The sequence below is a fragment of the Zophobas morio genome, unplaced genomic scaffold (genome assembly GCF_036711695.1).
Source record: "Zophobas morio isolate AGI-343-1 ecotype UQ-CSIRO unplaced genomic scaffold, CSIRO_AGI_Zmor_V1 ptg000054l, whole genome shotgun sequence".
Lineage (NCBI taxonomy): Eukaryota > Metazoa > Arthropoda > Insecta > Coleoptera > Tenebrionidae > Zophobas > Zophobas morio.
This window is the reverse complement of record NW_026972159.1, coordinates 2,354,666-2,371,056: the sequence shown is the minus strand read 5'-3', so window position 1 is coordinate 2,371,056 and position 16,391 is coordinate 2,354,666. Positions and strand designations below refer to the sequence as shown.

Below are 16,391 nucleotides of genomic sequence, written 5' to 3'. Positions count from 1 at the left end.
CGAAGAGTCGTGTTCGTGTAGTTAGCATTTAGGTAACGTCGGGGAGCGCGAGCGATACTCGCTCTTACGCAAGACGGCGTTGGGAAGGCATCAATTATTGAACGCGATCACCTGTGCGGGATTCGTACGGGTTTGTGTAACACGCATTCTACTCAGATTCATTAATTTTATTACGAGCTGTGATGGCTGGGATTGAATGTTAAATACGTTCACTTTTTCCGAGGAGGATTCTCACTAACACTAGTTTTTTAGGGAAAACGCGCCGCAGTGCCCATTAAACGGTTCCAGGACATTGCCCACCAATCAAATTCGAATTAGCTGCATTTATCATGGGACGGGTATACGCATTTACGTAATCGACGATGGTACGGCTTCATGGGCGAAAAGTCATGACCATGAGATGCGTGCCGGATGGGTTCCACTCTCTTTAATGTCAGGGATTACCGGCATGAGGCTCTTGCTTGGAAGGAGGGTTCTGCAAAATTTTTGCCAAGACTAATAGGGCGATTGGGCGGAAAAATTTGCGTGCGGCTCCAACACGCAGAACGGGTTTTGGTTTTTGGTGTAACGTGATTAGCTAATTATTAAACGAAGTGGCACAAAAAAAGCGTTCACATTATTTAGAGATTGCGGCTAAAAATTGCTCCCCTCGGGCGAGTTAATGACATCACAATTAGAGAATACCTCAAAACATGTTGAGAATTCACCTATTTTTTACTTACTGACAGTAACTTAGCTTACATCAGCCGATTCGCTCTAGAGTACGAAAAAATAGGTCGCCCGTTTTCGTTGGTCTGTCTGTCTGTCTGCCGTCTGTTCCTTTATGAATGACGTCCACTCTAAATTTTACAATGGTAAGTGTTACTTAAATTCTATAAAATAACGTACTCCTCCATTTGTGGTTTATGAATCCGTGTCGAGTTTTTACCGTATGCATCTCGATTTTTGGAAAAAAAAAATCAAGATTGTAAACAGTTTACAATTTAACTTTAAATTTGCAAAATCGAACACTTTGAAATCTTGCAAAAATTTTAAAGTTAGAAGAATATAACCCCTAACCCCTCCAAGAATTGATCATGTCATCTTACAATTTTGTCAAATAAATGTTGTTTCAATCTTAACAAGTAACATAGTCTTGAATTTGTGGTTTAAAAAAAAGAAAATTGTAGATATAAAAAGTTTTTAAATTTTCAATTTTTCAAATTTATTAGTTTCTCGATTTTCATTTTTTCCATAAATCAGTGTTGAAATTTTTCGATGTTTTAGATTTACGTTTCAGTTTTGGGATTTTTCAATTTCTCGTTTCTTCAAATTTTTTATTTTCCCATTTCTCGATTTCTCGACTTTCCAAGGCGTCAATTTTTCAAGGTTTCGGTATTTTAATTTTCCAGTTTATTAAATCTTAATTTTTTGGCATTTCGGCTTCTCAGTTTTTCCATTTCTCGGTTTTTCAGTTTCTTGGTTTTCAATTTATCGATATTTCAGTGTTTGGATTCTTCAATTTTTTCATTCGTCATTTTCTCGATTCTTCAAATTTTCGATTTTTCAATTTTTGGCGTTTCTAAGTTTTAAGTTTTTGAATTTCCCGATTAATCGATTTGTTATTTTCCCATTTCTCGATTTCGCTACTTATCATTGCTTCGATTTTCCAGTTTCTCAATTTTTTTTTTTTACATTTTTGAAGTTTTTCATTTTTCAATTTTTCGATGTTCTAAATTTTCGATTTTTTGGCTTCAATTTTCAATTTCCCTATGTTACAGTATTACGATTTTTCAATTTTTGACGTTTCTAAATTTTCATCGGTTTCTTGATTAATCGTTTTTTTGATTTTCCCTTTTCTCGATTTTTCGATTTTTCAATGCGGCGATTTTTCAGTTTCTCGATTATTACATTTTTCAAGTTTGATTTTTCAAATTTTGAATTTTGTTTTAATTTTCGTTTTTTCGACTTCAATTCCTCAATTGTTCAACGTTCCAGTTTTGGGATTTTTCAATGTTGTGATTTTTCGACTTTCGATTTTTCCTTGTTTTGATTTTTGAATTTTAAATTTTTCAATTTTTCGATTTTTTGTTGTTACGACTTCTCAATTTTTCGATATTTCAGAGTGGAGATTTTTCAGTTTTTTGTGTATTCAATTCTTGAAATTTCTGGTTTCTTATTTTTTCATTTTTCCATTTCTAAATTATTCAATGTTTCAGTTTTACGATTTTCCAATTTTTCATTTCTTCAATTTTTCGTTTCCTCAATTTTCCGATTTTTCAAATTCCCGATGTTTCAGTTTTACAATTTTTCAATTTTTGACGTTTCCAAATTTTCATCGGTTTCTTGATTAATCGTTTTTTGGATTTCCCATTTCCCGATTTTTCGACTTTTCAATGCTCCAATTTTCCAGTTTTTCGATGATTACATTTTTCAAGTTTGATTTTTCAAATTTTGAATTTTGATTTAATTTTCGATCTTTCGACTTCAATTCCTAAGTTTTTCAACGTTCCAGTTTTGGGATTTTTTGATATTGTGATTTTTCAATTATTCGATTTCACGATTTTTTACTTTTTCGATTTTTCAGTGTTTTGATTTTTAAATTTTAGATTCTTCCATTTTTCGACTTTTTGATGTTACAATTTCTCGATTTTTCAATATTTCAATGTTTTGATGTTTCAGTTTTTTAAATTTTTCAATTTTCTGGCTTTTCGATTTCTCAATTTTTCGATTTTTCTGTGTGGCGATTTTTCAATTTTTTGTTTCTTCAATTTCTCAATTCTTCAAATTTTCGATTTTTTTTCATTTTTCAATGTTTCAGTTTACGATTTTTCAATTTTTCATTTCTTCAATTTCCCAATTCTTCAGATTTTTTATTTCTCCTTCAATTTCTCATTTTTTCGAAGTTTCAATTTTCGATTTTTCAAGTTCTTGATTTTTCAGTTTTTCAATTCTTCAATTTTACGATTTTTACATTTTTCAGTTTCTGATTTTTTCAAATTTTTAATGTTTCGACTTCGATTCTTCAATTTTTGGATATTCCAATTTTGGATTTTTTTTTTTTTTTCAATATTTTGATTCTCCAATTTTTGGACTTTTCGATTTTTCAACTCTTCGATTCATCAATTGCGACTTTTTAGTATTTCGATATTTAGATTTTAGATTTTTTGGTGTTTCAATTTCTTGATTTTTCAATGTGTCGATAATTTAATTTTTCAGTTTTAGAATTTTTTCGATTTCTCTGTTTTAGATATTTTGGTTTTTAGATTTTTCAGCTTTTCGATGTTGCGATTTTTTGTTTTTCGACTTTTTTTAATGTTGACTTTTCCAATTTATAACTTTTTGATTTTCCGATTTCTCGATCGTTTGATGGTTCATTGTCTCGGTGTTTTGAATTTTTCGATGTTTCGATTTCTTCAGTTTTTCGATTTTTAAATTTGTCGATTTTCCGATTTTTCAATTTTTGACGTTTCAAAATTTTCAAGTTTTAGATTTCTCGATTTCTCAACTATTCGCTATTCTTCAATTTTCGATTTCTGAATTTTTCGAAGTTTCAGTTTTAGGATTTTTCAAGTTCTCGATTAATGGATTTTTTTATTTTCACATGTCTCGATTTCTCGACTTTTCAATGCTTCGATTTTTGAGTTTTTCAATTCAACATTTCGATTTTTCAAGTTTCTGATTTTTCAAATTTTCATTTTTTTTTAAATCTCGATTTTCGACTTCGATTTCCGATTTATTTTCAACGTTCCAATTTTAGGTTTTCGATTCTCAATTTTTCTTCTATTTTCGATTTTTCAACTTTTTGATTTCCAATTTTTCAACGTTCAAGTTTTGGGAATTTTTAGATTTTCGATTCTTCAGTTTTTCTTCTATTTTTCAATTTTTGGATATTCCAATTTTGGGATTTTTTTCAATATTTTGATTATCCAATTGTTCGACTTTTCGATTTTTCAAATTTTTAGTATTTCCATGTTTAAATTTTAGATTTTTTGATTTTTTGATGTTTCAGTTTCTTGATTTGTCAAAGTTTCGATAATTTAATTTTTCAGTTTTTCGAATATTTTCGATTTCTCTGTTTTAGATATTTTGGTTTTTAGATTTTTCAGCTTTTCGATGTTGCCATTTTTTTGTTTTCGAATTTTTTTAATGTTGACTTTTTCAATTTATAACTTTTTGATTTTCCGATTTCTCGATCGTTTGATGGTTCATTGTCTCGGTGTTTTGAATTTTTCGATGTTTCGATTTCTCAGTTTTCCGATTTTTCTGTTTTTCAATTTTTCATTTCTTCAGTTTTTCGATTTTTAAATTTGTCGATTTTTGACGTTTCAAAATTTTCAAGTTTGTTTTCTCGATTTCTCAACCTTTCGCTATTCTTCAATTTTTCGATTTTTCAATTTTTCGTTTCTTCAATTTTCCGATTCTTAGTTTCTTAATTTTTTCAATTTTCGATTTCTGGGCTTTTCAATGCTTCGATTTTTGAGTTTTTCAATTCTTCAACATTTCGTTTTTTCAAGTTTCTGATTTTTCAAATTTTCATTTTTTTTTATTCTCGATTTTCGACTTCGATTTCCAATTTTCAACGTTCCAATTTTGGGATTTTTTAGTTTTTCGATTCTTCAATTTTTCTTCTATTTTTCAATTTGTCGTTATTTCAATTTTGGGAATTTTTTCAATATTTTAATTCTTCAATTTTTCGACTTTTCGATTTTTCAACTTTTCAATTTTTTTTTTACTTTTTATTGTTTTAATGTTTAAATTTTAGATTTTTTGATGTTTCAATGCCTCCATTTTTCCATTTTTCGAGTTTTCAGTTCGATATTTGTATTTTTCGAATTTTTCGATTTCTCGGTTTTAGCTATTTTGGTTTTAAAATTTTTCAGTTTCTCGATGTTGCAATTTCTTGTTATATGGACTTTTTTTAATGTAAAATTTTTCAGTTTTTATTTGCGATTTCTTAATTTTTCGACGTTTCAATTTTGGGATTTTTAAATTTTTTGTTTCAGTTTTTCGATTTCTTGATTAATCAATTTTTTTATTGTCCCATTTCTCGATTTCTCGACTCTTCTTTGCCTCGTTTTTTCAGTTTTTCATTTCTTCGATTTTTTTCGACTTTTCGATATTTTGATGTTTCGATTTATCGATTTTTCAATGTTTCGTTATTTTAATTTTTTCACTTTTCGAGTTTTCAGTACCATGTTATTTCTATTTTTTAAATTTTCGATTTTGCAGTTTTTGATGTTTCGATTTCTCGATCTTCCGAAATTTTGACGTCTGAGTTTTAGATTTTTTGGTTTTTAGATTTCTTAGTTTTTCAGTTTTTCGATTTTTTGTTATATCAACTTTTGATTTTAAATTTTTCAATGTTTCAATGTGTAACTTTTTGATTTATCGACTCCTCGACTTTTCGATTTCTCGATGTCTCAGTTTTTGAATTTTACAATTTTTCGATTTTTTGATGTTTCGATTTTTTGGCACCTTGGTTTTTGAAATGTTAAAATTTTTTCACTCTTCGATTTAAATTTCACGATTTTTAGACTTTTTGGATCTCGATTGTTGAATTTCTCGATTTATCGATAATTCAATTTTTGGAAAAATATTTTTCCGTCGGGTGTCTGCTTTATTTGTCACAAGTTTATCAAAATTTGTGGGGTTGCACTTCAGAGGCGAGGAAAGTTCGTCGACTTAGCCTTCCAGAATACTACACTGCACAACAAAAGTCATTGAAACCCGGCCCCATTTCCTTGAAAAACAATCCACACGTCACACTATCTACCCAAAAAGAATGAATGGAGGTCTTGAATGAACGACATCGCGAAGGCCGGAGTAAAATTTCCGCCGACTCAACACCGTGACGGTTACAAAAACTACCTGAGGGCATCGGAAGCCCATCCGGTGGCAGCCCATCCTGTACCTTAGGGAAGCCATAGCCCAAATCTCGCATTATCCCACACGAACGTGCCCGGCATTCCGATCGGAAATACACGAACGCAATTAAGCAGCGACAATTTCGAGAAAACGTTACGGTATTTTATTTCCGAAACGGGACTCGCGGTCGTCGCCATTGTTAGTCGTGAGAAAGATCGCTGCCATTTTTTTCATCATCCTCGCCGATCTCGGCCGGCCGGGGAACAGGGGCGGACTCGGCGAGTGTGCGTCGTCGCGTTTCCGCGATCCTCCGGTGCTCAATCACTGGAAGAGAAGATGCAGATAATCGCTCCTTTTGTTAAACAGATATCCAAATGAGTGTTTACGGTGGATGCGAGTTAGGGATGGGCAGCCAATCGTGGTAATGACAAGGCGCACTGATTTGAGAGTGCGTGCGAGGTCTCTGAGACTCCAGCGGCCCGAAGAACCGGAGGATATGACCGGCCGGAAACCCAGCCAGATAGAAACGACTAGCACACCTCATCGACTTAAGTACACAATTAGTTGCATTGCGGCTACCGAGACCGTAAATCAGGCACTACCCACGGATTATGGGCATCATTCTTGACGTCGTACCAGAAACCTGGTATCTTTTTGAAAAATCTTGGGGCACAAGTTTTAGCTACATGCGAAACAAAATTCAACCCATTGGAGTTATTTTAGGCTTTATTTGTTTGAAAATGCGTACTATTTTGGCGTAATCGCCAATTGAAATATGTTGATTTTTTGACTTGTTAAAAAATTTGATTTTCAAACCTAATATTTCGAAAATCTTGTTCTGAAACAATAAAGTCCTTATATTTTTCGAATTAGCACCTTGAGATCTACATCTCAGGATTTTTTGTAGATTTTTTGTCAACTTTTCAAAAACCTCAATTTTGCAATTTGGAATTTTTGATCATTTTTCAACTACATTTCTTCTAAAATTAGTCAAAGACATTTTCGTGCAGATCTCGTTCCCCAAAAGCCATTTTCGGCCTCATTTCATCGAAAAATCCTACCACTCTTCCAGAATTGCCAATTGAAATGTGAGAAATTTTAGAATTTTTAAAAAATGTGAAATTCAAACTGAATATTTCGAAAATTTTGGTCAGCGACCATAAACACACTACAGCACGTCGAGATCTATATTCTAGAATATTTTATGGCTTCTAGGCCAATTCTCCAAAAGCTCAATTTTCAATAAATACCCACTGGGAAATTTTTGATCATTTTTCGACCATCATTTTTGCGGAATCGCCAACTGAAATATTTTGATTTTTAGGATTGTTAAAAAATTTGACTTTCAAACCGAACATTTCGAAAATCTTAATATTTTTCGAATTAGTACGTCGAGATCTGCATCTCAAGATTTTTTGTAAATCATTGTAACATGTGGAAACATTGACAATTTAGACACGCCAAAAATCAGAAAATTGAAAAATCATAAAATGGAAATATTGGAAAATAAAAAATCGGGAACCTGAAAAATTGAAAAATCAATCAATAATTGAAATATGGGAGTTTGTATGATTTTGAAAAAAAATTTCAGGTAATCGTTAAACTAGGTAGATATATAAAGAAAAAAAAAACAAAGCATGGGAATTTCTTGTAGAGAAATGAGGATTTTGCAAACTAAACTCCGCCCTTCAGTTCATGATGAATAAAACATTGGTCACAATTGAGAAAGGGTGGGTGGGCGGGGCTTATATTTTGTCCTCCATTTTTTTTTAAACATATACGGAGTCTTCTTTTCCGAACCAGAAACTGAAAACATGTTTAACATTCCTGTTGAAAAAAAACTTTATATTTAAAAAAAACAAAAAAAAAATTAAACCCCACCCACCCACCCCGATCACAATTGTGATGAGTTTTTCATTCCTAATCAGACCGAAGGGCGAAATTTAATTAGAAAATCCTCATTTCTCTACAAGAAATTATCATATGAAATACGTTTTTACATCAATATTTTTCTAAAAAATTTTACCTTTTAAAAACATATTTCATATGGCAATTTGTTGTAGAGAAATGAGGACTTTGCAGACTAAACTCAGCCCTTCAGCTCATGATGAATAAAACATTTATCACAATTGAGAAGGGGTGAAAACATGTTTAACTTTCCTGATGTTGAAATAAAACTCTATGTATTAAAAAAAAATTAAATATTGGAAAATAAAAAATTGAGAATGCGAATTTGAGTTAATTGAAGAATCGAAAAATTGAAAATCGAGAACCTGAAAAATTGAAAAATCAATCAATAATTGAAAAATGACAGTTTGTATGATGAAAAAATTACTTCAGGTAATCGTAAAACGTCTTCAAAATCTGGATGTCTATGGTAAAAACGCAACACTCGAATAACTTGAACAATTGAAGAATCAAATAACTGAAAAATTAAGAAATCAAAAAATTGAAATATCGGAAAATCCAGAAAATGAACAGTCGAAACATCAAAAAATTTTAAAACCGAAAATTGAAAAACTGAAAAATCTAAAACCGTGAAGTTAAAACATCGAAAGATCGAGTAACCGAAACATTGAAAAATCTGATATTAGAAAAATCGAAGAACCGAAAAGTTGAGATAGAAAAATAAAAGAATTGACAAACTCAAAAATGGAGAAATCTAGACATCGATCAATCGAAACATCGCAAAGTTAAAAAAAAGAAATCAAACATTTAAACAGGGCAAAAATCGAAAATTTGGACACGGCAAAAAAAGAAAAATTGAAAAATCGTAAAATAATAAATATATATTAGAAAATAAAAATCGAGAATTCGAAAATTTAATAAATTCGGGCAATTTGAAGAAAAGAAAAATCGTAAAATCGAAAAATTAATATGTTAAAAGTAAAAAAAAAACACTATCAAATAATTGAAAAATCCAAAAGTAAAAAGATTTTAAAAATGGGAAAGTTGAAAAACCCAAAAAAGGCAAAATTTAAAAGAATCGAAAAACTGAAACATGGAGAAGATGAAAAATACCAAAAATGAAATCTCGAAAAATTAAGGAGTCGAAATATGGAAAAATCGAAACATCGAAAAATTGGGAAATTGAAAATCGAAAAAAATTGAAAATTCAAAATCCTGAAAAAGTGAAAAATCGAAAAATTGATAAATCCAAAAAACGGGAAATCTAAAAGCCGAAAAGTCAAAAAATTGAGAAATAGAAAAGTCGTAAAATGGATTAATCGAGAAATCGAAAATTTAGAAACGCCAAAAATTGAATACCATCAAGAAATGAGAGACACATCAAAAAGTCGAGAAATCAAAAAATTATAAATTCAAAAATTGGAAAATTTTAAAAATCCAAAAATCGGGAAATTGGACAACGGAAAAGTCAAAACATCGAAATCTCGATAAATCCGGAAATCGATAAATTGAAAAACTGTAAAATCGAGAAATCGCAAAATTGAAGTGTTAAAGATTTCAAAAAAAACTATCAAATAATTGAAAAATCCAAAAATTAATCTCAAAAAATTGGAAAATCTAAAAATTGAAAAGTCGAAATATCGAAAAATCTAAAAATTGATAAATCAAAAAACTGGAAAATAGAAGAAAAATTGAAGAATCGAAAAATTGAATGATCTATTAATCGAAAATTTTAAAAATCGGAAAATTGAAAATTCAAAAACCTGAAAAATAAAAAAAATGATAACTCCAAAAGGCGAAGAATTGAAAAACGGAATAATCGGGAAATCTAAGTCTAAAAATCAAAAACCGAGTAATAGAAAAGTCCAAAAAATCGAGAAATCAAAATTTTAGAAATGCCAAAAATTGAAAAATTAAAAATTCGAAAAATTGAAGAAATGAAAAATTGAAAAATCGTAGAACGGAAATGTCGGAAAATTGAGAAATTGAAAATTGAAAATCGCGATATCGAAGGAAACGCCAAAAGATCGAAAAATAGAGAAATTGGACAACCGAAAAAAAGTTGTTTAATCGAAAAATGGAAAAAAAAAAACGCCAAAGATCGAAAAACCATGGGAAGAAAATATCGAAACCTTGAGATATTTGAAAACCAAAACATCGAGAAATCGTAAAATTAAAAAATTGCACAATTTTAAAAATTGGACAACGGAAAAATCGAAGCATCGACATCTCGATAGGTAAATCTAGAAATCGAAAAATTGAAAAACTGTAAAATGGAAAAATTGAAAATCAGAAAACTGAAAAATGGTAATATTGATAAATTCCAAAACTGAAATATCGAAAATTTGATAAAACTATAAATCGAAAAGCTGAAAACTACAAGAAAAATTGAAAAACTGAGAAACTGACTAATCGAGAAATCGTGACGTTGAGCGATTGCTAAAAGTCGAAATATTCAATAATCGAAAATTAAGGAACGCCAAAATTGAAAAATCGAGAAATGGAAAATCAAATATTTTAAAAATCGAAAAAAATCGAAATGTTGAAAAATAGATGGAAATATCGGAAAACTGAGAAATCGAAAAAAAACGGAATTCGAAAATTCGAAACTTCAAAAAATTGTTATACTATTTTGATTTTTTTCCAGAAATCTAAATATCTAACATTTATTCATTAAAATTGTAACAATTCCTGAGGGCGGGGGACATGGACGGATAAATTTAAAATTTAATCGTCCAACAAACTCAATTATTCGTGAAGCAAATAACTCTTAGGATATCGTCGAAGGTACCTAAGTTTCAGCTTCGTTGTTTCCAGATCTGCATCAACATCATCATTCGCAACATACATGCATATAAAATTTGACAACAAGCGGTCCAGTAGTTCCGGAGATTATCTCATAAAAATTTAGACAGACGACAAGCAGACAGACGGAAGCAGGAAACCTAATTTTTCGTATTTTATGTTAATTTTGAATAAACACAAATTAAACAAAGAGTCACTTCAGACTACAAAAGGTATATTAAAAAAAAAAAAAACAAAAAGTACAAAATGTAGTAAAAAAGTAAAAATTAACAGAAATGAAGTTGGACCTCGACCGATATTTTCAGTAACCAGGGGACAGCGCCTCTCGGACTTTTCGAACGTACTTTCGTAAAGTGCTAAAATTGGCAGACGCCCCCCTTAAACAAACTTTGCATATTCATATATACCCACAGTACCTAAGCATTTTTTTGTGTCATTATATCCGAAACCAGTTTTCGGAAGTCGTCCCGCCGGTTAATTTTCCGCATCCGTAAAAAACTTCTCCTATAACGGATATTAAAATGCGGAGCCTGGACGGAAATTGGATACAGATCAAACCAGTAATCTTATCTCAGCCTTACATAATTTAATTTAATCGTGAGAACGTTGCTTAACAGCGCCGATAAATTAATAAATAAAAGCGACGCTTTAGCCGAGCCACGGCTTTGTTGTTAACACTAAAAGCACGCATGCATTATTTATGAGGCGATGCGTCTTCGATTTAAATAAATTCAAAATAAAAACATTAATATTTAGCTGGGGTCCGATAAGATACAACGTCTCGACCGTTTCTCAGATTTAGACGCTAAGCGGAATTCGCGCTGCGGAAAAAATGGAAACGGCGAGGACTCAACGCCGCCCCTGAGGACCACCGCACCACGCTCCATTTAGCTCGCGAAAAAATGAACGCACCATTAGCTGCAAAAATCGTGGCGACGGTAACGTTATCTATGCGTTTGAGGATAATTTCTTCGCACGCACGCGGCTGCGGGTGCGACAGAGACGGAGATAGAACTAATGCGCACTTGTGATTGGTCCAAGAGTATCGTGGGAACTTCTCATCACACAAAGAAATTTAAAGATTTATCAACCTGTCTAGTCGACGCGGAAACGCCGCTCTGTGGATTTAATAACATCTTGTACGCAGCGGTGGTTTTTTCGCCACTTGCTGCTCTAATTGCAGAAACGGTTACTTTTGTGCCGCTTAGTTTAAATTTTTTCTAATTAAAATGGAATAATGTGGCGAATTTTCGCCTGGTGGAGCACTCGAGTCCATTATATTCATGGGGCTTAGTCCGTGGGGAGTGTTTTGAATGGCAGCATGGAAATGCGAACACTTGACTGAAACCCCTCAATGCATTACTCACGCAAATACATAAACATACACCCCCATTTCATTGCGTCATGTGTCCAATCCTCTCTTTATGCGAGATTACCAAGGGAATTGATGAATTAAGCTGTCGAGACGTTATAGAATGTATTCATTACGTGAGGGCATTTCGCTGGAAATGTGTAATAGAAGCAACAAAAGTAATTCGATACGGTCCTCCAAACCCTCCGGATCTAAGCTCTATGCTCTTGCGCACGTGTCTTGTGTAAACGCTTCCGGTTGGAAGCGGATACAAGGTGAAGATTGTCCTCGAAAGTGTTCGTTTTTCACACAATAGTAGTCTACATTTCGCCGAAAACTAAAAATTTGTAGCATCACTTTTTTTTTTTTTTTGTATCTCGGATCAGTGCTTTGGCGTCCGATTGCGGTCACAAATTCACGATCGGTATGAAAATCAATATAAATGTGCGGAATCTCTCAGACAAGTTAGGTTTTTTCGATTTTATTGTCTTCGGAAGTTGACAAACCGGAAACCGGGGCGTACCCCTGCCCTGGCTTCAAGACAGCTGTGCCTCCCCTAAGGGCGCCATATTGCAGATATACCTACGCACCTGGATGCGGTCGGGTACTTAACAATTCTCTATTTCTGGCGAATTCTGTTTTGCTTTTCCCAGATGGTGGGCACATGGCGTTGCTAAATAAGGATTTCTTTTGTTGCAGCCTCGAGGTCTGGATCGAACGGTGGCGGGACTAATAATCTGCCCCCGCTGCTCTTCCACAATGTCCACGGGGAGAATATTCGGATTTCGAGGGATGGGACGATCGCGAGGCGAGTCGAGAGTTTCTGCAAAGGGATCGCCTTCAGCTCGCGGCCTGTTAAAGTCAACGAAAAAGTAAGTGTGACAGGAGAAATTAACAATGAAAAGCTGAAAACAGTGGCGAAAACCACGTTCCGAAATTACCACAAATAATAACTGAGATATAAAATATGTGTACAGATAGGTATATTACAAAAATTTAAGGGTAGCCCCCACTGAGTAAGATTTCTATGGGCGCCCATTAGATATCCTTGACGTCTCTAGAGCCGAGATCATTTAATATGAACTTCCCTTGCCCCTGAAGTACAATAAAACATCCAACTTTTTCAAAAAATTATAGAGTAAAATTTAATTTTGCGACTTTATTTTTTTTAGAAACCCTTGACAGATAAATTAAAGATATGTTTGTAATCTTAAAGTAAACGTAAAGAAGCATGCTGGGCGTGTGTTTCAAATGAGTTTTTCCTTTACAAAATTTTGTGATGACGTCATCAATATTTTTGCAGTTTGGATAGTTTCAGTGTAATGATAATAATAACAGTATAATATTCCCAAATTTTCGAGAAAATGGAATGAGCCGTTCCTGATTTAATCAAATTGGTCGAAGAACTTCCTTCGCCCCTGAAGTGCAGTCGAACAAATCCTCATTCTTTGGAAAATAATCATAAAAAATGCGACTTTTGTTTTCTGATGATCTTTAAGAAGTAAGAAAAATCTAAATATGCAAAAATCGAACATTCAAAAAATTGCTACATGGGATAAATCGAAAAATGAAAAATTTTTTAAATTAAAAATTGAAAAACCGAAATATCGAAAAATCGAAAGATCGACCAATCAAAACATAAAAACATCGAAAAATCTAAAATTTGACTAATTCGGGAAATGAAAAATTCCTAAAATTGAAATGTTGAAAAATTAAACAATTAATAATAATCCAATAATGTCGAGAAATCGCAAAATTATTTAAAAAAAACTGTCGAAAAATTGAAAAAACCCAAAAATGAAGAAAAATTAAAGAATCGAAAAACTGAAGAGCCGAAATATCGAAAAATTGGAAGATAGATAAATCGAAACATCAAAAAATCGAGAATTCGAAAAGTCAAAAAATGTATTTTGAGACTAATCAGGAAATCGAAAATTTAGGAACACCTAAAATTGAAAAGTCAAAAGTCGAAAAAATGAAATGGAAAATTGAAAAATCGTAAACCGAAAATCTTGGAAAATCGAGAAATTGAAAATAGAAAAATAGAAAAATTGTAAAATTGAAAATTAGAAAACTTGAAGAACTGAAAAATCAAAAAGGATAAAATCAAAACATTGAAGTGTTAGAACCTAAAAAAAACTATCAAAAAATTGAAAAAATTTTAAAGAATCGAAAAGCTGAAAAATCGAGGAATTTAAGACACTAAATGTCGAAATATCCCAAAACCGGGATTTCGAAAAATTGAGAAATCGATCGGAAAACCGAAAATGTCGAGAAATCGAAAAATTGAAGTGTTGAAAATTAAAAAAAAACCTGAAAGATCCAAAAATGAAAAACTATGAAAACCGAAACACGGAAAAAACCCAAAAAAAATCCAAAAATTAAGGTCGAAATATGGAAAAATTGGAAAATCGATAAATTGACACATCGAAAAATTGAGAAATTGAACAGTCAAAAATTCGAAACATCGAAATCTCAATAAACCCCGAAGTCGAAAAATTTAAGAATCAAAATGACGAAACATCCTAAAAGTGAAATTTTGAAAAATTGAAAATTCAAAAACCTGAAAAATCAAAAAATTGATATATTCAAAAAACGAAGAATTCAAAAACAGAATAATCGAGAAATCTACAAGTCGAAACATCAAAAAATCGAGAAATTGAAAAGTCGAAAAATCGAAAATTTAGGAAGGCCAAAAATTGAGAATAGAAATTTCGATAAATCGAGAAATCGCAAAATTGAAGTTAAAAAAAAAACAATCAATAATTGAAAAATCCAAAAATTAAATCTGTAAAAATTGAAAAGTCGAAATATTAAATTTTTCGATACATTGATATAGATTGATAGATCGAAAAACTGGAAAAGAGAAGAAAAATTGAATGATCTATTAATCGAATAATTGAAAATTCAAAAACCTGAAAAATCAAAGAAATGATAATTTCAAAAAATCGGGAAATCGAAAATTTAGAAACCCCAAAAATTGAAAAATTAAAAAGTCAAAATATTGAAGAAATGAAAAATTGAAAAATCGAAGGGCAGAAATATTGGAAAATTGAGAAATTGAAAATTTAAACATCGGGAAATCGAAAAAACATCCAGAGATCGAAAAATAAAAAATTGAAAAATTGGAAAATTTAAAATTAAAAAAATTAATATTTTAATAATTAAATTTTTTGACAACGAAAAAATTGTAACATCGAAACCTCAATAAATCCAGAAATCGAAAAATCGGGAAATTGTACAACCGAAAAATCGAAACATCGAAATCTCAGTAAATCCAAAAATCTAAAAAGGAAAAATAGAAGAATTGAAGAATTGAAAAATTGAAAAATTCAGAAATCGATAATAATTTTAAAACTGTAATTTTTAATTTGAAAAACGGAGTATTCGGAAGATTTAAAAGTTGAAAAGTCAAAAAATCGAGAATTCGAAAAGTCGAAAATGGACTAATCAGGAAATCGAAAATTTAGAAACGCCTAATATTGAAAACTCGTAAACCGGAAATCTTGGAAAATGGAAAAATTGATTGGACAACGGAAAAATCGAAATATCGAAATCTCGATTAATCCAGAAATCGAAAAATTGAAGTGTTAAAACCTAACAAAAAAAAACTATCAAAGAATTTTAAAAATCGAAAAACTGGAAAATCGAGAAATTTAGGAATCTAAATGTCGAAACATCCCAAAACTGAAATTTCGAAAAATTAATAAATCGATAAATCGAAAAACTGACAAATGGAACAAAAATTGAAAAATTGAAAATTCAACTACCTAAAAAATCATAAAATTGATAAATCCAAAAAACGAAGAATTGAAAAACGGAATAATTGGGAAATGTAACAGTGGAAAAATCGAAACATCCCAAAACTGAAATTTCAAAAAACTAAAAAGTAGGAAAAAAATTGAAGAATTGAAATGACGAAATATTGAAAAATCCAAAAGATTAAAAATTCCCAAAATTCGAAAGGCGAAACATCGAAACTTTAGAAACACCAAAAATTGAAAAATCGAAGAATTGAAGGAACGAAAAATTGGAAAATCGTAGGAAAGAAATACCGGAAAATTCAAAAATTGAAAATTTAAACATCAAAAAAATGGAAAGAAACATCAAAAGATCGAAAAATCGGGAAATTAGACAACGGAAAAAACGAAATATCGAAACGTCGAAATCTCGATAAATGCAGACATCGAAAAATCGAAAAATTGGCGTGTTAAAAGGTAAAAAAGAACTGAAAAATGAAATACATAATTTAAAAGAATCGAAAAAATTAAAAATACCAAAAATGAAATCTCGATAAATTGAAATTTCTAAAAATCGGAAGATCGAAACAGCGAAGTCTTGAGAAATTTAAAAATAGAAATGTCGAAATATCCCAACATTCAAATTTCGAATAATTGATAAATTGATAAATTGAAAAACTGAAAAATTTAAGAAAAATTGAAGAATCGAGGATACGAAAATTTTAAAAATCGAAAAATTG

At 31.2% G+C, this 16,391-nt stretch overlaps 1 protein-coding gene across 4 annotated transcripts in view; it reads left to right on the top strand.

Moving 5' to 3' along the window:
* LOC135142806 (protein neuralized) overlaps window positions 1-16,391 on the top strand; it is a 98,978-nt gene that overhangs the window by 79,319 nt on the left and 3,268 nt on the right. For 3 of the 4 annotated variants that reach the window (XM_064074558.1, XM_064074555.1, XM_064074556.1), the window contains exon 2: window positions 12,611-12,783. In XM_064074558.1, the coding sequence (XP_063930628.1) occupies window positions 12,611-12,783 (173 nt within the window). Of the gene's footprint in view, window positions 1-808; window positions 855-12,610; window positions 12,784-16,391 lie in introns of those variants that run through there. The other variant, XM_064074557.1, reaches the window with a different exon arrangement.